This window comes from Aythya fuligula, chromosome 10, assembly GCF_009819795.1.
Source record: "Aythya fuligula isolate bAytFul2 chromosome 10, bAytFul2.pri, whole genome shotgun sequence".
Lineage (NCBI taxonomy): Eukaryota > Metazoa > Chordata > Aves > Anseriformes > Anatidae > Aythya > Aythya fuligula.
Window position 1 is genome coordinate 10,445,187 of NC_045568.1, and position 25,371 is coordinate 10,470,557.

At 39.1% G+C, this 25,371-nt stretch overlaps 1 protein-coding gene across 4 annotated transcripts in view; it reads right to left on the reverse strand.

Moving 5' to 3' along the window:
• The window catches only part of EEFSEC (eukaryotic elongation factor, selenocysteine-tRNA specific), a 121,483-nt gene that overhangs the window by 43,376 nt on the left and 52,736 nt on the right, over window positions 1–25,371 (reverse strand). For all 4 annotated transcript variants that reach the window (XM_032194345.1, XM_032194346.1, XM_032194348.1 and 1 more), the window contains exon 5: window positions 10,429–11,070. In XM_032194345.1, coding sequence (XP_032050236.1) covers window positions 10,429–11,070 — 642 coding nt within the window. The remainder of the gene's footprint in view (window positions 1–10,428; window positions 11,071–25,371) is intronic.

Consider the following 25,371-nt stretch of genomic DNA (forward strand, 5'->3'; position numbering starts at 1 on the left):
CCTATTAGCTGAATAGCCTTTTGGGAGATCTTTCTGCTTTTCTCTCAAACACTTCTTTTTGTTATAAAATATTATTAACTTAAAAAGCCAAATGCCGCAAAGACAGTAAGGGATACGCGCAGTCTGCTCTGAAGCAGCAGCAAGGGGCCTAGCAACGAGGGCAGACTAATTTTATTAACTTCAGGGAAACTTCAAAAAGCTTTAGGGCTTTAATGCCAGACAGAGACGACCCCAAAAGTCAGTTTAAGTGCTGCATAAACAAAGGATTAGGGCAAGAAAAAGCTGAAGGCTCCTTGCATTTCTTGTTTATATTGTCATATGACCTAGTGGGAGTGGGAGAGGGCTGCCTCTCTGACTTTAATCCCCCATGGTGTACAGTGGCGTTTCAGTTCACTGACCTACATTACGATAATATTTTTTTAAATTTATGGGCAGAGGTGCAGCATCAAACTCACTTAAAGACTTTAAAAAAGAAAAGGGGGCGGGAGGGGGAGAAATACTCAGAAGAGAAATTTCTGGCTGGTATAGTCTCCCCCTCTCACTTGGGTTAGATCAGCAGCTTAGAAAGGGATTTCAAGTTCAAAGGGAACGTCTCTGTTACTCTTGTTTTATGGCTTAGACCAGAGGACACAATAGCACCGAGTTTATGAAATATCCCTTCCCACTTGGCTTTTGTGTTTGCAGGGAAAAAAGTAAATAGCACTTTATAACCATAGGTGAAGCACGTCCATCTCTGGCAAATAACACTTGTGCTAATACCACGAAGTTCACAGAAAAATATAAAGCTCCTCACGCTCTCCAACTCAGCAGTGCTTAGTATACACAGTACATTGCTCACAAAACTGCAGTTACACGCAGTGCAAACCACAGTGTAACACCAAGGAAGAACTGTGGGATTTCCCTGTGAGCAGGGATAGCAAACTATGCCGCCTCCCCTGTTAAACACCCTCATTTTTAAGAAAGCTTAGAAAACACTGTCATCTGAACATCCTCTCAAACAATCTATCACACATTTTCAGGGCAAATAACTCCCTATCTTAACACTACTTTTGAAAGAAGTATGGGGATCAGAATCGAAGCACGCAACTGCACATCAAACAAGCCAGCGCTATGGTAAGATGGGAAATAAAAGACTTCAGAGAAAGTGAAATATTAAGTCATATTAAAATGTAATAAAATGTAAATATTGAATACTAGAAAGACAGAAGTGAACAACCTTTTCTGATTCAACTTATGGATGGTTTTCAATTAGCAAAAAAGATTTTAAAAAGTGATAAACATGCCTGAGGAGTATCTTCAGCAAACAGAAAAAAATCAATGAAATCAAAGCAGAAAACAGGAGGGGGGGGGAGGAACAAAAAGAACATAAGACTAAAACTGAAAATACCAAGTATTTTTATTACCTTACTGTACTTTAAAAAAATACACTTGAGACATCTTCATCATGATCAGTAACAGCTCACTTGTTTCCAGGAAAAGTTTCAGAACAGTTTCCATTTCTGTCAGAAATGGGAATATTTTGGAGGCTGCAAATTCCCACTCTTTCTTTAAAAAGGGTTTGTGCACTTAGAAAATGGTTGTACATGAGGCCACAAGTAGGAAGAAACTGACAGGATTTCACTTTCAATGGGGTTTGCAGTTTGATTCTCCAATGACTGTTCTTGCTTTTGGTTTATTACCAAGACCTACAGGTGAAGGACTTGGTACACAGAAAAATTTGGTCAGCTACATCTTTTCCTTAAGAGCTTACATCAATGTAGAAGTATTAGAGGCTTTTCTTCCTGGAATTCCCTCCAGCAGTAGGAGCTTTTAGTTGCGTGCTGGGCTCTAAAAACCTTCTCATCATCTTCCAAGCAAACAGACTAAACTTCTGCCTTTGAAGATCCATCCAGGACAGATGAGAAGTTCATCTCCTTACGAACTTCATGTCTCATTACTGCTTTTCTAATAGAGCAAGAACCCAGCACAAGGACACCTCCACATACCCATTGACTTTGGCTTTCGGATGGCCACATCTCTCCCCAGCCCACCTTTCTCGCACCAAAGAAGCCTCTTCCTTTCTTTGCCTTTTGCCTCCTTTCCCTGTAAAGGTACAATTTCATTTGAGAATCTCTGACAGGCGGCCATAAACATCCTTCCCTTCCCTGAGCATTCTGCTATCACCATAACCTGGTTAAAACCAGTGCAGTAGTGGAAGAAGAGCCTTTATTACTGAGTCTGGCCATAAGGGAGTAACAGCTGCGCACCAGACCTGACTGAATTTAAAAAGAGGTGAAGGAAACATGCACTGTAAAGGTATATGAGGATGTTACTGCTCTGTTTGTACCCCATACATGCCTGGAGACATCAACACTGACTGCTGTGTAGCTTTTAAAATTCAACCTGGCCTTGAAGGAAGGATGCAGAGAAGACTCCCAAACTGGAGAGGGCTCCTGGGCCATGGTTCTGATCAACCGCAAAGACTCTGGTTGTATCTCCATGACTGAAGAACACAGATATTTTCTTCAACTACTTTGAAGTATTTTAATACAGCAATCTCAGGCTCTGATGTTTTAGACACTCAAAACGAAACACCAGCAAGGCAAGGTAAAGTTAAATTTTGCACAGTGCCTAATGGGTGCATAGCAGTAAGTTGACAAGCACAGTGATAGTAATTTGTTTCTACAGAAAACTGCCCAGATATAACTTGGGGAGGTCAGAGAAGAATAAAGAACAGAGGCTTACAAAATCCATGCAGAAAATTAAGCAGGGAATGAAGACAGGCCAGCAAAGGGTCGCCCAGAGCAATTAACAGTGATAGAGAGGAGAGGGCCAACTCAACAGGCTCGTATCCTGCTCTGAAGACTCCACGCAGACATACAAACACCAAGTCTGTCCCCTCCCCTAATGTTCTGCAGCTCCACCAGCACGTGGACCCTCCACCCCAAGCCCAGCAGCCCATCATCACTCTTGGACAGCAGCTTCCTTCCGATGCCTGGTTAACACAGCTCGCGATATCGAGCCAGACAAGTCTGTGCTACGCTGGTGAACATTTGTAACTCAAATCCTAGCAAAGGCATAGAGTAGAGGGATGGTTACAGTTCAGTAATGTGTGTTTTTAGTTTCACTTTACCTTTGTACTTTAAAAATGCCTAGGAAATTACATTTATATAAAACCTAAGTTATTTAAGTTGCAGAATTGAGCACTTAAGAAGTTAAGAAATGCCAGATGTCCATACAACCTTATTCCTGTCCCTCTTTGATATGCCCCACGATATAGTCTTTACATGACCACATCCAAAAAAATTTCACAGGAACCCTGCCTTATTAAGTGCACAGAGCAGAGGCACAGGGGAACAGAATTAATGTTGCATAGGCAACTGTAAATCTGGTATTTCCTAACTTTCAAGTACTTGATTTTGCAACCTAAGTAACATTCTTAATTTATTTTTGTATCCAATAAATAAAATGGTGTATTGGTTGCCTTGCTGACAAACCGATTCCCCCACAGGTGACTCTTACACAACCTCAGAAAAATCAAGACCAGCTGTCCATACACTTGTAAGACCCAAAAGCATGTCTGCATTTTAAATTTAATAATATAAATAATAACCATAGGTGTTACTCAAACCTTGCAAAACTCTACTACCCAGTCATGTGAAGCATGCCATTCTTTTGTTGGTGAGTGAACAAAATATCACGCTTTTCATATGAGTAAGCAGATTCTGAGACTTAGCTGGTACACTTTTTTGACAAATTTATTATACTCTGTTAATCCATATGTTGTGTCAGTCAGTAAAAATCAGCACCCTTCTTAGTGCTGTTTAACAAAAATGGTATTTCTGTTTAATGAGCATACAGCCCTCCCTTCCCCCACTAAGCTTCCTTCACAAAACCTCTTACTTAGAAACAGAACGAGAGCCAATAAATAAATGCATCTTTTATATTCCTATTTTACAGTGCATTTTAACTAGTGAATGCGCTGTGCGCTTTTATTCACCTGATTGCCTTCATCTCTGTATTATTACTGTATTTAGCATACCATCAGCAGCCAAGCAGAACCAAACAAACTCACGTTCAGACTTCAAAGCAGGAAAAATATTAATTGTGGCGTCTGTGTGTTTACAGTAGATGGGGTGACATCCACCACTTCCCCCAGCCACAGTCACAGGGGTGCTGCGGACAGCCCAGGTCACTGCCAGTGCCTGCAGGCAGCACTCCTTCAGTTTTCACTGTTCGGCTTGGTCTTCGGGCCTGCCTGTGCCTGCATGACTTCACACACCGCATCAGTCACACAGATTTTGTGGCACAAAGTGTCATTGCCTGGCTGATGCAGTGTTTTACTTGCTGTCCTGCTGAAACTACCGTGCAGCTATAAGTAAACAGCAAAGCATTAGCCCCAGTAAGCCAATGAAACGTCCCTTATCTGGAAGATGGATGGAAGAATTCAACTACCTGAGCCAATAAAATGTATTTCTCGTTCCTAGCAGCACCGCAACCATGCAACAGAAAATGCAAGGAACAGCATTTCCATGACAAATAGTTTACATGCGGTGCACGGGCACAACTCTGTGAAACAAGTTCTGGTATTACTGATATCTGGAAAGAATTCAGTGAAAAATACACCAAAATTGCTCTCACGTGACCCTCTCCTCAGGAATCTTCTCTATCGCCAAGCAAAAGCAACCTTCCGTAAAGCTAGGCCTCATGCCTCACGTGAACCATGTTGGATGTGCCCCCTTCATTCGTGGGCAAGTTCATTTTTCCTCCTTCAGCAGTTTGGTTTAGTGTGTGGCTGAGTTATTATGAACTTGACATGCACTCTGTAAATTATATGTTGGCATTTTCAGTCATAAAAAAGCTGTACGGAGCTGTAAGAAAATATGGGTGATAACCATTAAAGTTTTTAAATGCCATTTTCACAACCACTTCACTTCAAAATGTCTGCTCAGAAACATCAACTTGCTAAAGCACAGATCGGGTATACCATAGGCTGGTAGTCAACAAATTTAAATAATATTTTCCTCAGAAGTCTCCTGCAGCTGCTTACGATTACTCATCTCCACCGTCTCATCCCCTCTTCAGAAAGGCCAGAAGGATCTGTTAAGTGGTGGTGACAAAGATCTTTCATTTGACCACTCAAGAAATGCATTTGCTCTGACACAACTCTGGTTAGCCTACTGTGATAAAAAAAAAAAAAAAAAAAAAAAAACACAAAAAAAAAAACATTTAAAAGATGCTGAAAGATAAGCTTTTTTATCTTCCATTCAGACGCTCTGCCTCTCTGATAAAGATCTTGATAACTTACCCTGCTTTCACATCTTGCTCCTGCAACAATACTTTTCTCCTTGGGGACGCTTAGATCACACCAATATTCGAACAACCAGTAACATCTTGTTATTAGGCAATAAGTGATCCTCTGGAAACCGAGCACACTAGCTACATGATGGCCCCAGTCCCCATGAGAAGAAAATAAGAAAATTCACTGTCCAGCAACCCACAAAACTCAGGAACAGCTTGGCTGTGAGTAAGAACTAGGACAGCCCATGGCCATGACACATGAAAGGAAACTGCTGAAGAAACAAAGTGCAACTTGATTACCATCAAGTAAGCACAGCCTAAAAGCAAGGCAAATAGTGAAGAAAATACATGAGAACAGTGAAGTACACAGAGAATTCATTCTTCTTAATGTCAGATGAATATAGAAAAAAACATCTTTAGGAAGGACAAGCCCATTCTAGTAGAAGAAAACATTGTTATGCTTGAAATGGGAAAAAATCACAATTGAGGTTTGCATTTATTTTCACTTAACAAGCTTGGAAGTGCATAAGGCGCAGCTTGTGCTCTGCAAACAAGGCAGAGTTTTCCTTCTCTTTTTGTTTCTCCCCAAGAACTACTGATTTACGAGCATCCTTAACAATAGGACCCTGCGACAACCATCCTAAGATAAATCCTGCTTGTGCAAACACTTTTCAAAACAGGCAGAATCTCTGAGTCATGCAGGAAAGCATGATGCACTTGTACAGCTCACTTTTCAGTTGAAATTCAGTGCATTCAACCTGCATGTCCATGGAAGCCAGAGAGCAAATAGTATGATAAACATAAAGGGTTTATCCCAGGAACTGAGTAACTGCTTCGTGAGTCACGCTGGAATTAAGCCGTGATGCTGCTTTGAGGTAAAAAAATAAAAAAATAAAAAATAAAAAATAAAAAATCAGAGGAAGATGTTTCAGAGATGGTTGGGATTAACACAAGTCTCCCCCGCAGAACTGAGCAGGGCTGGTACGTGAGCAGCCTGTCTCCAGAGGCACACGACCAAGGACAACAGACACTGTTTATCTTCATAATTTGCTTGTCTGACTCCGGGGGCTGCTGACCTGCTACAGCTTAGCAAGCCCACCCTCATGACCACCATTCCATGGCCAAACTTTCTTCACAGCATCTCATTTGCTGCTTTTTTTTCCACCAAGACTCCCACATCACTATCCTTAAAGCAACGCTGGTGTTCACAATAGCACTCCCAGCTCTGCTTTCACTTTTTTTTTTTTTTTTTTAAATCAGTACAAGCCACTTGTTGCCAGCCTAGCACTTTTTCCTATTTAAAATACATTTGTCAGGCAGCCAAGGTTTTGCAAAAGAAAGTACCCAGAGGGCCACAGCCTGCCTCCACATAACCACGCAAGAAAGCACTCTTGACAGAAACTTCCTTCCACTGTACTTCTTCCCTCTCAAGTCCTCTCTGCATGAGCAAGCTGGACTAGTGTTTCATATAATTTTAAAATCAAGTTAAGCAAATATGAACCTTCGCAAAGGCCCTCTTCTGACTTTCCTTAATGCTAATCCCTAAAGATTTACTCTGACCCCAAAACAAATCTGTATTAAAGCAAAACACAACCATCCACACATTTCTGCAACAGTTTAGTTGCATCAAGCACAATCACAACCCTAGTTCGAATTGCACGACTCCTTCATAACCGAAATGCAATTCCAGCATGGGTGCAGACCCCGAAAATTCCCCATCTTGGTTAGAGCATGCTTTCTACACCATGCAGGGCCTCAGACAGCACTAAGACAATAAATATTTTGAAGCCAATATTCTTCGATACTACAGTAAAATACCTAAAAACCCCTCAGTTTGTGCAAAGATGAACAAAAATATGAGAGGGAGGCTCAAGGATACGCTGCAAAGAGGTAGATTTCAAGATCCCTGTGGGCTGTCATACTTTCTGTCCCAGTGCTCAGTGTTAGAGAGGCAAGATACGAAAAGGCAAGGGAGCAGTGCAAAAGAAGTGGAAGGGTATTTTCATTTTTGTAGAACATTTGCCACCAATGGAGCAGATAAGAAAATCCAGGGAGCTTCTGCATACGTTTCCAATAAAATGTACTAATTCAAGGCCATTGGCTAGTTTATGTATGATTTGGACTTTTTAAAAATATGGTGTTTATCTAGTTCATGGATCTGAATTCCATTTGAAACAACAGAAATGTCAAAGTTGCTCTTAGAGAACCCAAAAAACATCTTTGGAAATAAATATCCTTCTTTTACTAAGAAAATAAACCTTAAAACCCAGGGGGTGCTGTGCACAGGAGACACAAAAAGCACTGTGAAGCTGAAACTGAATGAATTCACGACTCTTACTGCTCCATCATTGCTCTGAAATTAATCCCAACAGAAACAAAAAGACAAACCGTAAATGCCTGATTTCTCCTGTGCAAACCAGTGGTTAAACTGCAGGGAATTTATCCCAATTCTAGCGACAAGCGGGGGTTTGGGAGAGCCCCCAGCTGATGGGCTTCAGCCAGCAACGGCCCAACTCCACCGCAGCCCCGTGCCGAAGCAGGGTGGGCAGACGTTACGCACCCGGCCTCCTCTCTCCCAGCCTCTCAGGAAGCTCTGAAGCTGATTTTCCCCATCAGTATTCTCTGGGAGAAAAGTTCACTTCTCATGAAGGTAATTCGGATTTTTTATTTATTTTTAATGCCTCCCCGGGGAAGGTGAGGTGGGGGGAGCTTCCTTGCTCAACAGAGAGAATGAAATTTTCCTGTATCGGTGCCAAGAATAGACACCCTAAATTCAGCGATCCTAATCTCCAGCCATCCATCAGCAGCAGGGTGGGTCCAGCTGATTCAGATTTTCTATTAGCCAGTGACTTTGTGTACTAAAAAAAGTCGCTGTACCACCCAATTGTTCCTGCTGCTCTCCGCTCTGCGAAAGCACAGGCCTGGTAGTAGCTACCTCAACAAATGCCCTAAGTACTTCCCCAGCAGGCCTCTAACTGGCACCAATCCTCTTCCCACCAGCCCTCCCGAGTCCCTGCATGCCCCTCCGACTTCACAGCAGGAGCTTGTGCTGCGGCAGCGTTTGCTCCGTTGTCCTTTTGGCAGGCATCAGGGAAAACACCAACTCTGAGCATCTGCAGCACTGCAGGAGCCAGAACCTGAGGACAAGCCTAATCCGTAGATAGGCTGATGGTTCAGTGGCAAATGTTCATTTACAGGGCCAATTACTATTCATACCGACTGTGATCAAGGCCCATATACGGGGCACGCTGTTATCCCTTCTTCAAATGTCACAAACTCCCCAGCTTGGGATTTATATCTGAACAGGTCACCGATATATAACCCTAGCAAATTACTGCACTGGCCAAATATTAAATACCCTACATTCATTGGTTATTTTCTGTACAAGAAATTCAAATATGAGTAATATGATTAACGTTATTCTGTTATTTACACAGTAAAATCAATAGCAGAACAAGTAAACCAGCAAAGCACTTAAAAATACCATTAAATAAAAATTAAAAAAAAATAAAAATGGCCAAGGCTCTCTGCAAAGCCAGTTACTTCAGTCAGACAATCTACATTCTCACACTTGGCACTCTGCAAGTTTTCAACGCCCATACGCAAGTGCCATGCATTGGAGCAAAAATAAAGAGAGAAGCTGAGACCAGTTCATTTCAGTTAAACAAAAAATCAAACGCCACGCGTCTCTGGGGGTCACAAAACCTTTTGTTCTCATTCATATTCCTAACAGCCACAAAGAAACAAAAGGACTTAGTAAGCCAGGCATCTTGGGATTTTAGCAGCATGGGCCCTGCCTGCACAAGCAAGTAAATTTTTAGCGGAGGTAATGGCAAATGTTTAATGAGTTTGGATAGCATTAGAGCATCCGAAGAATAAAATGTGAGATGAAAATGAGCAGAATTGGTATCCAGACATCCACTTCTGTTCTAACCTTCTCTGCAGATTAGAAGACAAACTATTTTGGACTCCATATTGTAGTTCGACATCACCATCAGGCAAAAAGAAAGGCAGCTGACCATTTCAAACAAAGGAAAGACACAAGACACCTAACAGTTCTGAAGAGTGACTGTTGACTCATCATAAAGACAAGTTTTTCAGAAGGTTAGATACCCTCTTGTTCACTACCTTCCTACTGACATAATTTGCATAAAAACACCAGCAAACACCACCACAAAGTCCTCTAGTTCCTTTGCAAAGAATGGCCTCTGAAGTCATTAGTGGAAACACAAAGGAGAAACTCTGGAAAAGCAAAACCAACACAGAGGCCTCTGAGAGAAAGGGGCAGAAATATGAATTGCCTATTTCATTAATACAGCAAGGCATTTAGAAAAAGGCATCTCACTAATGCATAATCATGCCCTTGGAAGGAACTTCATTTATTTTTTACTATTAAGTTAGTAAAACAAACATCGAAGTACTCAAGAAGCCTACACTATAAATTGCAAACATAGCGAGCTATGTTGACGAGTGTTTAGTCTCCTGTAGTGAAGTAAGGAGAGACCTTATTCAGTACTAAAAACAGCTTCAATGGAATTCTGAGAAGCAGCAGCAAGAATGCTAAATGTTTTGTTCAAATAAACCAACTTTTGGATTAGGAAAATAAAAATTAATAGTTCTTTACCCAGATGTTCATAAAACACCTAGTACACCAACTTATCAAGTAAACACTTACGAAAATTTTCAACTATGCACATTTAGAGGTAAGCAATTAAATTTATATATCATACATGTCTATCTGAAGACATACATCTTTACATTTTAATGTACTGCAGACTGTGTTAAACACATCAGTGGAAAGCTGGAAGTTTTGTCAACCGCTATATATGTTATGACCCACTTAGGAAGGCACACAAACAAGGCAAGTTTGCAGGAGGAACACAATGGCTAGACCATCAAAAGGATCAATATAAAAACAGTATCGAGTTACTTAACACTGTATTGACCTAAATAAACTTGTCACTTTTAAGCAATCATCTCTGACTCATCGCAAACAGGAAATATATAATACATTAAGTATACAAACATAAGAAAACGTATATACAAGACTCTGGAATATAGAGGTGAAAATTCTGTTGCACACCAATGTATGCAACTCAGAACAAAGATTTCCCCTTTCCCATGTAAAGCATCAAAAAAACAGCTTACCCTTTCCACTTGTCCTTCTTTGTGCTTCAGCTTGTACACTTTCAGCTTTGGAAGGAAAGTCTCCATGTAGTTCTTGTCTTCCATGCCTTGAAGCAGTACCCCATGGAATGCCAATCTGCAGGTGTTTGCATGAATATCTGTATCCAGCTTGGAGCCGATCACAAGGCACAGTTTAGGGCAGGTGACGGGTTTTTCAAACTCCAGCAAAGCCCACTGTTGTCTTGGTAGCTGGACTTCTCCAGATTGGTCATTTTCTTTGTTCTCCTCTGAAGATTTTGAGTCCTTGGACAAATATTCCTCTTGATAAAGATAATCTTTTTCAAAATCAAAAGCATTCTCTTGAATTTCTTCATTGAAGTCAGCAGGAGCTGGACTGAAAAACATCACTCTTCCCATGACTGTTTCATGACCAACGGTGATATGGAACTTAGCCTTGGTTTGAAGAGCTCCTCGAAAATACTGGATTTTCTTCAGGGAAATTATTGCAGCATGGATGGTGTGAAGTGATTCTGGGGTACAAACCAGCCCTCGTTCCAGTAGCTTGGGATCAAACTGGGTCACACAGATGCCTACTCTGTCACCCTGCATAGCGTAAGTCACAGGAGTGTGGAACATCTGCATAGACTTGACTTTCTTTGTCACCTATATTGATTAAAGAGCAAGAAAGAAAAAAATTAATTGCACACAAGCACATCACAAGCATAAAGCCACATCAAACCCTTCTCACTTCTAAGGAAGCTGATGTTCTAAGGAAAGTCCACAATTCAGAAATCAGAAAGCGAGGAGACTAAGAACATGATGCTATCATTTAAAATTAGCGCAGGTTTGAGTTTTACCTTTTTCTATTTCTGTTCATGAAACTGTAGCATTACCATGGCCAGAATTACATTGATATTTGCTCCATCTCTACTGCAATACCTTCCTACTATCTACAAATCAGATATACCCACACCATGGAATAGCTTATTCTACGTACTCTCCTCCAAGCACCTGTACCAGCAGAAATGTAATAGTACAGTAACCATCCATGCACCTGCCTCACTGATTTTGCACCTCCTTTCATTGATTTCTTCATTCACTTTTTTGACTTGGTTAAACTCAACTGTAAAGTGTTCAGAACAGTATTTCTTTCCTTATAGTGCATTTGTACAACACCAAGCACTATGCAGTCTTTTAAACTATCACATCAAATTAATTGATAATACCAAAAACGAAGATTGCAGAGCCTATTCCATTCTACATATTACAGCAGAAAAAAAATCTTCGAAGTCTTTTACTGCAAATATTTTTATGCTTACAAATATTTGTATGCTAGCATCACCACCACTAAAATCTGTGGGTTCCACCTGTTAATGATTATCACATGAAAAGTAGAGCATTGTCCACAAATTAAAATCTATTAAAATATGTCTATATTAAAATCTAATAAGGTTGCCCGTCTTTTACTTATTCAAAGGAGTTCTTCAGCAAAAGAGAAGAGTGAAATAAGCTTTTAAAGATCAGTCTTGGCTCTGCTTGATCAGACCAAGCCAATTTAGTTTAACAAGGTTTCATTTTGGCTTTTCTTTCTGTTCTGTAAACCATCTTTCAATAAGATTTTTCTGGTTTGCGTGTAACCAAAAGTTTTTTCTGATAATATGTTTATGTTACCACCTGTTGCATTCATTCTAATGGGCATTGGATAGTTAACCACTCTGCCTGAAGTACCTACATTAGATACCAAGCTTTTAATACTGAAATGATGTTTTTGGCAACAAAAAATACCTCTCCTAAATAAATATTAAGTACTTGGACAAGAGTCCTTAGTACAGAAAACTTACACACATTCTTGAAAGTCTGAAACCTCAGAGTTCACATCCAAGAACCAAACGCTCCATGGGAAAGTGCTTTTCCAGAGATCATTTCTTGAGTATGTTTTCATCAATATACAATGGATTATACTGTGGAACGTACACAGAATAAAATCAGTAGCAGACCTCCACTCTGTATCATTTTCTTTTCTGCTCTCTTCCCTTTTTGATAGCTGTGGAACTGGTACTAAGAAAAGGTTCATGCCAAATGCTACCGTGCAATTTTCAGCATTCACGCCATTATTATGTCTTACTCAGCTGCAACTCTTCTCAAATTAATCCTCCACCACTGCACATACTTTAGCAACCCATCTTCTTATCCTTGCCTATCATATCTTCTATTCCTGGAAGTAAGAACTCAAAATGCACAAGCAGTGATGAAGAGAATCCCAAATCAAGCATGTTACGATCAGACTCAGCAGATCAGAGGTTCATTCTCAGTATGTCACACAACTTAGAGCACATCATTTAGGTTAGACTACTCAGAGCAGTCTAGAGAAGTTAACCCTATTAATCCCAGAATTATTTACTTGCACGATAGCACTGAAAATTTCTGCTTTTTTTTCTGCACCTTGGATGCAATGCATAAGTGAAAATAAAGTGTTTTTTTTTTTTTTTTTCACCTTTTCCTATTCTACAAAGCCTGCCAACTCTATTTGAAGGGTGTAATACCTGACTCCATACAAATCTTTGTGCGACTTCTCAACACCACCAACATAAGCAATACTAAGAGAAGACTGTAGAAAATAAGACAGAAAAAGACTCATAGGAGAACAAGTTGTAGAAACTTAAATCAGAATAGATTAGGTAAAAAGTTTATTAGCTGAACAAAAACCTTTAGTAGGTGAAATACAAAAGCTCTCCAAATAAGCCAGGAAAAAAAAAAATCACAGGAAATATACAGAAAGGTCCTTTGAAAAAGAAAAAAAAAAACTAACTAGCAGATACGCAGCTTCTGGAAAAGAACAAAAATTCTACATTTTTTCTTGAAAGTGTAATTATACAGATAACAATGGCTCCTACAAAGACCGTTTGGGTTCCCTGCATCTCTAGCTGCTAACCAAAATCAAAAGATACACCCACCCTTTTCCAGACTATAACAAGCTAATTATCGTAACACTTTTCAGATCAAGCATCACATTGATGCCTGTGTATTCTCCAGGTATCCAATAGACATTATGAGAATGGAGAGAGCAAGAGCTAGGCGTATGTACAAGAAGAAACCCTGGACCAAAATACTTTGGTGTCATCTTAACTAATGTCAAAACAGAATTTAGAGGCCATTTTAAGTATTTATGAGAATTTTAGTTCAACATTTTTATATTCAAGCATATATTCATTATTCCTTTGGAAAAACACCTGAGACAGTACTTCCTTCTCTACATGGACAGAAGAGAAAATTTCACAATTTTCACCTCTACCACTCTGTTCACTTAGAGCCTTGTAGTTTTGAAGGCTCGAAGTGTCAGGGGTTGAATCAAACCCTTCCTTCACTATAACCTGCCTCTCCCTCTTCAAACACTGCAACAGTTGCAGCAATGGTGATACCACAAATAATGGTTAAGGACTTGCTTAAAGAAGTTTTTCTAAGTATGTTTCAAAGAAAGAAGCAAGCATAACAGGAAATAAATTGCCATATGAAAGGTATCAGAGATTATTTTGAAAGACTATGATGTAATACGTGATAATTAAATCTTCTGCAACCATGCACAGAGTGAACAATTAACAAACAAGAACTACAGCAGCTTCTATACCTCTTAAAGGAACTGAAATATGCACAAGTGATCTATGCAGACACAAAGGTTTTTATTTTATTATGAATCTTCTGGTTTCTAGTATTTTTTAAAAATATCGTAACACTCAGATGACTAGTTAAAATGTTCCCCTAAATTAACTCAAATGTTTAGGATAGATGTATTTGACATGCAGCTTATAAATAATGACTGGAAAGAATTAACAAGTACTTTTGGAACATTCATTTCACGTGATTAAACCTTTTCAATAACATTTCCAGTTCTCAACTGTGGCATAGAAAGCTGGCTTGTATCGGAATACGGGCTGCCTTCTTTGATATTTCAGTGCTGAGCTACATTAAAAGGAAAATACATTTATTGAATATCACTTCAATGACAAACATTTGCTGCAATTCCTGGATGTAGAAGAAACTTTGCAATGGACTATCAATACATGAATATTTTCCAATGCTGTATGAGACTTAACAGTATGGTTCCCTTAATACATATGCTGACAGCCCAGTGTCCAACCCAAGTTCAAGAAAAGTCTTGGATCCTGACTAATTCTCTTTCAGGGTCTCTTTCAGAGAACAGCATCCTAGTCAAAAATCACTGAGAAATTGCAGAAGAATGTAAAGCAAAGCTTTTCTTCCCCAACCCAAACAGATTATCTGTGCTGCTCCCAACACGGGAAGCAAGCTCCCCGCCCTTGCTGGGCTCACCCAAAACTTTCACCCCCATCTCGTTTCTTTGTAGCTGAGTCCGGTTTTCAGACAGCTCTGGTTATCCTCTGACATGCAAAGGGAAAGGTACTGCATTACTCAATCTACTGAAAATCAGCACTTCACAATGACCTATACCTAGTACCTTGCATCCTATTTAATCATCCCATCTATATTTGTTGTTACATGCAAACAACTTTTCCCCTTATATTCAATGGTTTCTGCTCTTGTGCCTGAAGTTCCTTGAGACACATCAGAGGTCAGAAGGAAAAGAGAACTGCAAGAACACGTTCAACTCCTTTCCTTTATTTCCAACATGTTCTCAGTACTGGAATCTACTGCAAAAGGATTATACAGCACAGTACCTTAACTGACCATAACTTCTGTTCCAAGAGTATAATGCCCGCAGGAATTAGAATCTAAGCAAAACAACGCTGGGCAGTGCCGAGCTGACTGGGGAGAGGGGAATTAGATCACACAAGAGCTGAGTTGGAATTGCATCTTCAAAAGGTCAGACAGGACCAGCAGAAAAGTGAATCAGTGAGCTGATAAGCACCCACTGGATCAAATAACAAGAGCCAAAGTAGCTCTAAATCACTAACTTCCTGTTTTCTGAGCAGACCATGGACATCAGTACAGTATTTTACTTGATTTCTCTCTGAATTCAACTGACAAAAACATTCATCCATAGCTTACTGTTCTTTTTTTTTTTCTTTTCTTTCAATACACTGAGGTATACAACCAAAATTCATCTTTGTTTTGTCTGGCCTTTAAAATACAAACCTGGAAACACTGAGAAGGATGCAACTGACCCTGAGTATTAGATTTGTTTCTCTTATGCGTATCTAGTTTCCCCATGTAAGGCACACCCACAAGTTATAATACAACCCTAAACTTTCACATTTTCTTTTGCTTTACAGCAACAGAAACTGCTAGTAGGGGTTGGGGCTAGATCGCTCAATGCACCCACCTACCAACAGACTGAAGTTAAATACTTACTCAGGAGCATTCTGGCCTGAGCAATAGGAACTCAGAAGTGAAACCAATTCTGACCAGTATCTCCAGCTTTTCTTCACATTTATTTCAAGTACTCAATTTCTGTTCTCAAAATGTTCTCTGTAAAAAAACCACCTCATCTATGAAAATAAAGCAAGGACCATTCTAACAACCCACTCAACAGAGACTTATTTTACTCTTTCACGGAGTCAGGCGTTTAGAAACAAGAAGAAAGTGAACGATACTGAGTGTAACTTTAAAATGCCAGACATTTTACACAGACAAATGGGTAAACATGGAAAATTTGGATACCAATGTAAAACATGCCACCGACATGCTACATTCTTTTTGCTTGCTAATAATAGAATGAAGGAATCGATTATATCATCATATAAATCAAGAACCACGTGTTGAAATCTTCCATGTGCAACAGGATTTATTTTACTGGTTTGGTTTTTGTTGTTTTTAAATTTGTATAATCACAATAATGTTCCTAAAGCATTACGTAAAGGTCTGTAAAAATGGTGAGAAGAAAATTTGTCTTGAAATGAGCACTAAATAAAAAACATGCAAAACAGAAATCAAAAGTACCCAAACAGTTCGGCCCTTGAGATAAACAAACGTATGCAGTATAAGAGAACCTGTTATTCGAAGACCAAAGCAAAAGCTCACCAAGATTTTCAAAGCAGTTTAGTACAGACTAATAGAAAACAGGATATAGAAAAAGATCATTAATGACTTTTTTCCCCTGATATGTCAGAGCTTCTTTTCCTTTATTTATCCAAGTTCCATTAAGTTATCAGCCATATGCCATTGCTCATAGCTTCTTTAGATAAGAACCTAGCCATCCTGCTGCCTCTCCCAATGCTGCAAGTGCATCTTTCTGATATGAAAGATACAGTAACCGTACTTCAACATAATGCTGATGAGAAAGTGCAAAGTTACAATAATTAGCATTGATAATCCAATAGAGAAAAAGACCAGATTATAAATGCAGCATTTATAGGAGCATTACACATGTATTGCAAAAATGGACCCCACTTCAAGAGCAAACAACTCCCAACCAGTTTAAAATCAAGGTCACATCTACAAGTCTAAGTGCTAAGATTTGCATCTTCAAACTTATGGCTGAGAAGGGAAAGGAACTCAAATGATGAACAGGTTCAGTCCTGAGGTTCAGAGTCAGAAATCCAAGAGTAAGCCTGCCTCAAATCAGAGTGAAGAAAAGTAATACCTCAAGAGGTATAAAGAGACCTTGCATCTGAATAAGGTGCTAAAACCAAGAGACAACACCTTCATATCATCCAGTAGAAGCACCTGGTTGCACCTGAAGAGAAGCTGTGAACCCAAAGCCCAGCTGAACCACCACAATGCATCCTGCATCTGCTGCTTTTGAAAGCAAGGACTGCCTTCCTCCCTACTGCACTACTGCAACTCCAACTAAAGAATAAGACACTCACCTTTCTGCTCCCAGGGTCATCTCTCGGTGGTCACAGGACATCACCTTGCACTGTCAAAAACACAGCCCACCTGTCCTAAAGGCTTCCACAACTTTGTTTTCAGCCAATCCCTGTCTAAGCCTGTGTACTGAAACTAAGCAAAAACTGTAATTCAGGCACAGGGCTGTTCTTAGGTTTAAAAAGATTGTTTTATCATTGTAAGTATGAAGCATACTAAATTTATTACTACATAAATGAAGGAAGACCATTTACAAGCAAAGTCCTATAAGAAGAGCAAGCAGTGTTTTAGTGAAGACAAACCACTCTGCTCGAGAAGCTTCAAAAGGCTGTGAACAGACAAGACAACAACAATGAACATTTAGAAATCACAAGTCAAGGATCTTGCCCTACTCCATCCATACCCTCCACCACAAAAACGTTTATTTGAAAAGCTACAATATGGAATATCTTAACTTTCTGAGCATGGAACAGATTACCCAGAGAAGCTGTGGCTGCCCCATCCCTGGAGGTGTTCAGGACCACGTTGGACAAGACCCTGGTCAACCTGATCTAACGTGTGGCATCCCTACCTATGGTAGAGGGTTGGAACAAGATGGTCTTTAAGGTCCCTTCCAACCTAAGCAATTTTATGATGTTACATCTCACAACAAGAGTTCCACAAATCTTCAACCAGGACTTCAGAAAAGCATGAAATAGGAATAACACATCGTTGAACAGAAATTTTGCCCGACAGTCATGTGTGGAAAGTCATCTCTTCAGAGTCAACATCCCAAGGGCAGCTAGGACCAACAACAAACAGGAAAAGCCTCAAAGAGAAATAACTAGAAGTTTGATTATGTCACCAAGATGCTGTGACAGGTTTCTAAAATATCTTGAATATTTCTAGGATCTGCTATGTGACCAACGCCTCACTTTGTTTCCAGACAGAAAAGGAATATACAGCATGTGGAAGAAAAAATATTTCACATAGAATGGGTCCTTTACCTAAATTTTTAACTGAAGCTTATAAGTGCATCACTATGTGACCGCTGTGGTACTTATGTAATGCCACACACATGCTATCAGATTTTATTTAATCTACTCCTCCTCCTGTTAAAATAACACCATAGCCTGAGTAGCCTGCACTGCAGCATTGGAATAAAGCAATATAAAAGAGGATATGAAAATCCCCTTAGCTTAATTCCTTTCACAGCATCTAAAATATGTCTATGCACCCAGTAAATAAAGAAGCAGGTCAGTGATCTTACTCTCATGCTGCTCTGCTTTAATGTTATAATTTTAATTTAAATTACATGCATGTTATATTCATGCATACAACCACAAATCAAAAATTAGCAAGTGTTAAGATTAAGATTTGGCACATAATGTTAAGTGACCTTTTGTGCCTAGGCATTCTCCTGTAATCCTTAAGTACATAATCTCAAACTTTTTCAGCAGAGCCTGATCCATCCAACACACAGGCTGAACAAACCTCACTGAACAAAAAAAACCTATCGTCTACTTCTTGTCCTCTGACTGAACTGGGGAATTTGTTATTTACAGTAAACCGCCAAGCCCACACCGTAGTGCATGTATTGCACATATACTAATTTTTTGGAATTTTTGGTTATGTGGTGAAGTTCAGTGAATTTGTCACCCTTCTGATGTAACGTGGTATTATTCCTCACTGCCACGGATAGGAAGTTTGACTGCATAATTTGGTAAGATCCAACTTCAAGAAATACCTCAGTGTCTGGTTTTTGGTTTTTGAAAGTGAAACGCTGATTTTTCAGAGTACTTAATTATTTAATTGCAATTTTATTCGCTGGGAGCAAAGCTCCCATTCACCTCACGCACTTTGGCCGAAACCGCCAAACCCAACACACAGCTCCACAGCTTCCATCCCAAAACCCCTCTCAAAGTCACGCCTCTTCCATATCTAAACTTTGTCATGGAAAGCAATCAGGCTGGTCAAGTATGACCAACCCTTGCAGAATTTCTCAGCAATTTCATGTTCTTCTCATTTCATCCCTTAGATCCTCTCCTTTATCTGGGATTCAGAAGGGAAACACCAGAAGCTGAATTAGGCAATACTGATGCCATGCACAACTTCACAAAAGTAACAGCAATTACAGACCTCAGTACTCGCTCTGCTCAGGGGCACCAAGACCCACCGTGCCTTTATTTTCTCTCTGCATTGCCTCCTCTAGATCTGGGTCAATCTATTCTGTACCCTGTTCACTCCAGCAGAGAGAAAAAGCAAGAACGAAAGGCAGACCCCTTTTATTCCTTGGGCCCAAAGAGCCTAACAGCTGTTCATGTTGAACGCACAGGGCTGTAGATAGCAGGAGTCAGACACCTAGTAGTCATTTTGAGATGAAAGGATGTAAGAGCTCTTCACATTTTCTTGTATCCAAAAATGAAGTCTTAAGATGTCAGGTAACCTTAAGTGCAAGTGGTACTACTTGTGCTGTCTGTCAATCAAATGGCAAAGTATGAATTTTAAAAGCATACATAACACTAATGAATTTAGCCATTAAGTATCTAGACAGAGAACATCAGACCCACAGTAAAACTATGGCACGGAATAAGCTTAAAATTTACATACCAATTAAATTTTCTGCAACTTATCAAAATATATTTCAATAAATATTTTTCAAAGAAAAAAATCCAAGAAGAACTCAAAACCAGTGCAAAATGATAGGTTAAAGAAAGGCTGCCTCGAATTTTCTTCCAACAAAATGAACTGAATTCTTTTTTTTTCCCCTCCAAATAGATTTAGGTTTAGAACAATAATAATACTTTTATCTGAAGACTTCAAAGTCACATGCAAAAGAATATATCACAGTAAACACAGGGTTGAAGGTTTTATGGAAGTACTTCTACTGGGATTTTTTCCCTTCTTCTTTAAAAGAAATTTGTTTACTACCAGTCTTTGAAAAGCATAAAAGGGGGAAGCTATAGGCTAAACAAGTAAAACTTTTACATGTAAGGAACATTTGGAGCTTTGTGAGAAGGCTGGTTTTGGTAGAATGTGCGACATGTAGCCCAATGTGAGTAATATTATATCTCAAATAAAAATCAGCCCATGAATATACATAATCCAAAAGGTAATTCTCCCAATCTCTGAAATGTAATGGAGCCACTCTAGATCACTGAGGCATGAATATTTACCGTATTCAGGCTTTACTGCTCTCGATCTGGGTTCAATTTTGCAAATTAAAATGAAGGCTCCATGGATAGAGAGATTAAAGAAGAGCATCCCAAAGCCTGCCTGTTTCCTTGGTGTGGTAGCAGTGATCTGGTTACCCTTCTGTTAGGTTATTTCTTTTTACTTAATGGAGTAGGTCAAAAGCAATTGCGAGTGGAAAGAGGAGGTCATTATTAGGTCATAACCTTGGAGTTAAAGGCTCACTAAAGAAAACAAACACAGAGTGAACATAAAGCTGCATTTAAAAATAAAACCTGTAATGAAAAATAATATTTTCAGGTCTTTTCACTTCTATTTTGACAGGTCAAGTGAGAAAAAACAGAGCAAAGTCCTTTCTCGTGAACAAAATTCTCCTGTCCCTCTTCTAACATAAGCTCATTAATAGAAGATGATTTACACAAAACGTAACAAAAGTGATGAGTAATTACTAAGAGATCTAGTAGGCTTCATTAGCTGTGGCAAATGTTAATAGTAACTGTGATGATTTGTATATTTTCTATGAAATACTTGGAATATAAACAGCACTCTAGTGCAATGCAGCAAGAAGCAACACAAGCATGCACATCAGTACAAATCAAATGACATGGTACTACTGCTAGTGAATTCCTTGTACTAGCTACAAACAAAACAAAGGCTACCTCTGCTATGAGAGGAAAAAATGATTAATTACTATTCATACAAGTGGTTTTTTTTGTTTGTTTGTTTGTTTGTTTGTTTTTTCAAATAATCCTTTTTAGTTTATGAAATTAAAAAGGATTGGTATACAAAATCTTTATCGCTTTTCCTTGAGGTAGGAATTTTTGGTGGTAAATTTTCAAGAGTTGGACTGGAAAACAATTTTTAGTCCAAGTCAGTCAGTAACAGTGATTAAAATTGACAAGTAAATTAATTAACTCTCTATTGTATATTTTCAAAATCTGAGCAGTTGAGTAAAGAACAAACAGATTTATCCTTACCACCTTGACAAATAATTCTAAAGTGTTAAAGGAACAAAGTAGTACAGTGCAAAGTCTGATATAGCAAAACTGAATCTTAATGCACAGATACAAGGTGTAAGAAGTCAGGTTTATAGTAGTGGTTCTGATGAATCCATTCATATGCAGTTAAGCAAAAAAAGAGGACAGAAGTGCAGAAAAAAAGGAGGGGTAAAAAGGCAGCAGGGGGAGGAAAGGAATGAAGAGATTATCTTATGACATTGGAAATAAAGCCAAAATGTAGTGGTCATTTTCTAGCCAAGCCAGAATCTACCACATAGAAGTGCCACATGCTATCTTAAGAAATAAGAAATTCACTCTTTTTTTTTTTTTTTTTTTGTGCCTCTGAGCTACATGCTGGTACCAAAGGGTTACTGTGCTTTGAAACCTTTACCAACGGCCTTACTAAACATTTAATATTTTTCTTTCTGCCTTCTTAAAGGCCCCAGATGTGTTCTTGCAGATCAAAAGAGACCAACTTATAAAGTTAAACGAAATCAAGGGCTTTTGTTCCGAGGCATCGTTGCTGAACTAATTATTCCTGGATGTTGTTTAATGAAATAGTGGTGCTATATATTAAAACAGTTAACAGGATGAGTTGCATGAGTTATAGGTAAGGTCTGATCTGGGAATATAAATTTAAGTTTTTCTTCAAAGGAGATGAAACAAACTGCTCACAACTCCCCAGTACTTTCTGTCACTGGAAGACTGAAATAAAGGAACCCAAAAATGTACAAAAGCTGAAATATCATTCTACATATTTACCCTTCCCTGAACGAAGGAGAGCAAAAGATGGGGGAGTTCAAAAAACTTCCAAGACGCTTTGAGGTGGGGAAAATGAAGATCTAAGTTATCCTGCCTATTCCCTGGATGCCACAAAGCACGAGTTAAAATAAATATTGGTAAAGTCTTGAGAGAAGCTTCATTTTAGATGTACCTACGCAAAAGAAGAAAGGTCTCCCATCTTAAACAACTCAAAGCAAATAGCTACCAGAGCAATTAAGTATTTTTATTAGCAGGCAAAAAAAGAAGTCCTTTGCCTCCCCTTTCATTTTTCCTATCCTAACATCCACTTTATTAGAATTGTGTCTTTTTACTGCACAATTATTGTAATTGGATTTATTTTTTTTAAAACAACACTCAACACCACTATATTTTTGGTAAAATGCTTCATTATCCATTAACCTGAGAGAAGCAAAAGACTCTAAAGAGCCCTAAAGACATCTCAGACTAGGAAGGCAACTTTTCAGGACCAATGGCTCTTAGACAATAAACACTTCACTTCCCTACTGATCGTCTCTTCTGTGTTTGTATTTTACAGCCTGACACCAGCCAACCCAACACTTGACACCTAATTAACAGACCTAGGAGCTGGAGGTCTGTATATTGATCACACTAAATGGGATTAGCTTGAAATAAAAAGTTCAAAGGGTCTTGACCAAACTTCACCACAGCCCAGCTGTGACAGCTGCTATGAATTTGTGTAGCCAGTGCCCCACGTTTTTATTAAGAGGGGTCTGGCACACAAGAGCACGCAGTAGCCTATGAGATCACGAAGGTTCACCGAACAATGTCAGGCTCTGTAACTGAGGACAAAAATCCTTTTGCTTGTTTGCATAGATCTTTTTGATTAACTCCTGAAAAGGGTCCCTCACCTCTGATACGACAAGCATTTACAATAGACGTAGAGTTGTGACTTCTTTGCCTCGCAAGGATTTGTTAACTTCCTGTAGGAGAGCTGTCCAACCTGAAAAAACCTCGGAGTATAAAAGAAGTCCTGATACGTACTGTAAAACACACTTAGTATATTCTGACAATGACAGCCTGGAGCTGTATTCAAATAATAGAACTCCAAACTATTATCTTTTAAACATGCTTTCTACTTACCTAAGCCTTTCAGCTGTCTGAGGTGAACAAATACATCTACGTTTTACACACACAGAGCCATTTTTGCAGCAGCAGCCCTACTGACATGATTTTTAAACCTTCAAGACCCAAACAAGACAGAACTAACACCAACACACTTCGTTATTTCCGAACACCTGTGCAAATTGCTTTCTTCTTCCAAAACAAGTATACTTGGTAGTGGAGAACAAGGCCGATCAGTGCCTGTAACAAACCCAGGCACAGGAAGCGTGCTGCAACCCAGAGGGGAAACAAGCACTTGGCACTGAGATGCGTGATACCACCGAGGCATGGTGGGTGACCATACAACAGGATTTTCCTGGATAATGTCATGTTTACCAAAACACTCAGCATTAACTATGAACAAAACGGGATTGTTTTTGTTGTTAATTGTATTGATTTGTTTCATAGGTTCACCCTGTTAGAATATTTTTAAAAAATCAAGGAATAACTGCTCTGGGAGTTTACATATCAATGATAAGGAAACGGTCATCAGTCAGGAGAAAGAAAACAGATGGAAGTTTCTAAGTTGTTTTAATCCATTATGGGTCTTTTAAAAAGAAGCTAAATGTGGACCATGAAGTGACCTGAAAAACAGGCTCCCTGAGGTGACAACACGCACAGGTAACAGAGGTGTCCCCATAGCAGAAATACCTGAAAGCAGACTGTCAAAAAAGTTTGGTAAGAGCAAAGAGAGCAAACCAAAGCTTATGAAAGAGGGAACTGTCAACGTAGAGGTATTTCACAGAGGAAAGAAACACCTTTTAGCACTTTATACAGTATTGTGGCACACCAAAACCAGCTTTTATGGTGTTTTTGTTTCTGTTTTCTATCTATGCACATCTCTTCTGCTAGACTTCTTTCCTTGCAAAACCTCTCTTCCTCTCCTTTAGGTTTCACATCTGTTCCACGCCCTGCTAAGACAACCTCAAGTGAAATGGCCGATGACATTTCAAAGCACCACAACCAGGCTTCAGAATGAACGTTCCAAGATAGAAGATTTCGCACGTCCGTCTGCAGAGCTAGGGCTGTAATGCTGCAACTGTCACTCCCTCGGTCTTGAAAGCACGAACCTTTTCTTTTCAAATTAAAGCTGAAATTATGTACGATTCAAAAAGTTACAGGCCACAAGAAATTATTTGAGACAACTGGATCCAGTCCAAAGAAAGCTTATCTGGCCTATCCACTAGTTCAATTTTGTCCCTTATTCACTATATTATTTTTGCCAGTGTAGTTTTAAAAATTCCAGATATTTACAATTATTCCTCCATAATCACATCTCCTCATCTGCAGTTTTTCCCCCACTGTAGTTACTAGCTCTCACAGCTCACATAGTCCAAAACTTTGGGATTATAATACCTAAATACTGCAAAACTGCATCATTGCTTTTCCTCTTGACATACTGCATACGTCGTAATTGCAGGCACTATTTCAATTTAAAATGTTTGAGGAATGCCCAAGAACAACCCCATACACACACTACATAGGTAGATATCTCTGAAAGAAATGGACAGTCAGGATCGAATCTAAAACTAAGAATTGATCACATCATTCAAAAGAAAAACATCAATGCTAGGAACTCCTGCTATTATAGCCAATGTTGATTTGAAAATTAAGTCAGCAAGTGGGTACAGCCGGTTTAAGTTTCATCCCTCTGTCACAACAGAAGGAGTGGGAGAAGCGTAATTTAAGCACAGATGAGCTTTGTTAACTTGGCTGGTATTCTATGATGTTCTGAATAAGCCAAGATTCCAAAGTCACTGCTTACTCTAGAGACCTAGCTTCAAGGATCAGCAAATGAAGATAATAAAGTACATACAGTACTTAAGCATACTTTTACATCCCCATTTACTCTATATTCTGCATAGCATTTGTACACTTCATAACCTCTCAAAAGAACAGATTGGGGATACAAAGAATTTTAGAAATGAAATTTAATAGGTTGATGAAACTGCTGCCATTAGTCACTAAAAATAATCATTTTTCCATTTTTACTAAAAAGTGAAACAATACTGAGCCACTGGAATATTCTGTTCAGTCAGTGTCATTGTTTCTTGCATCCCCTTTGGATATCCCTTTATAACTGCATCAGTTTTTTTCTGCTCTTCTCTTG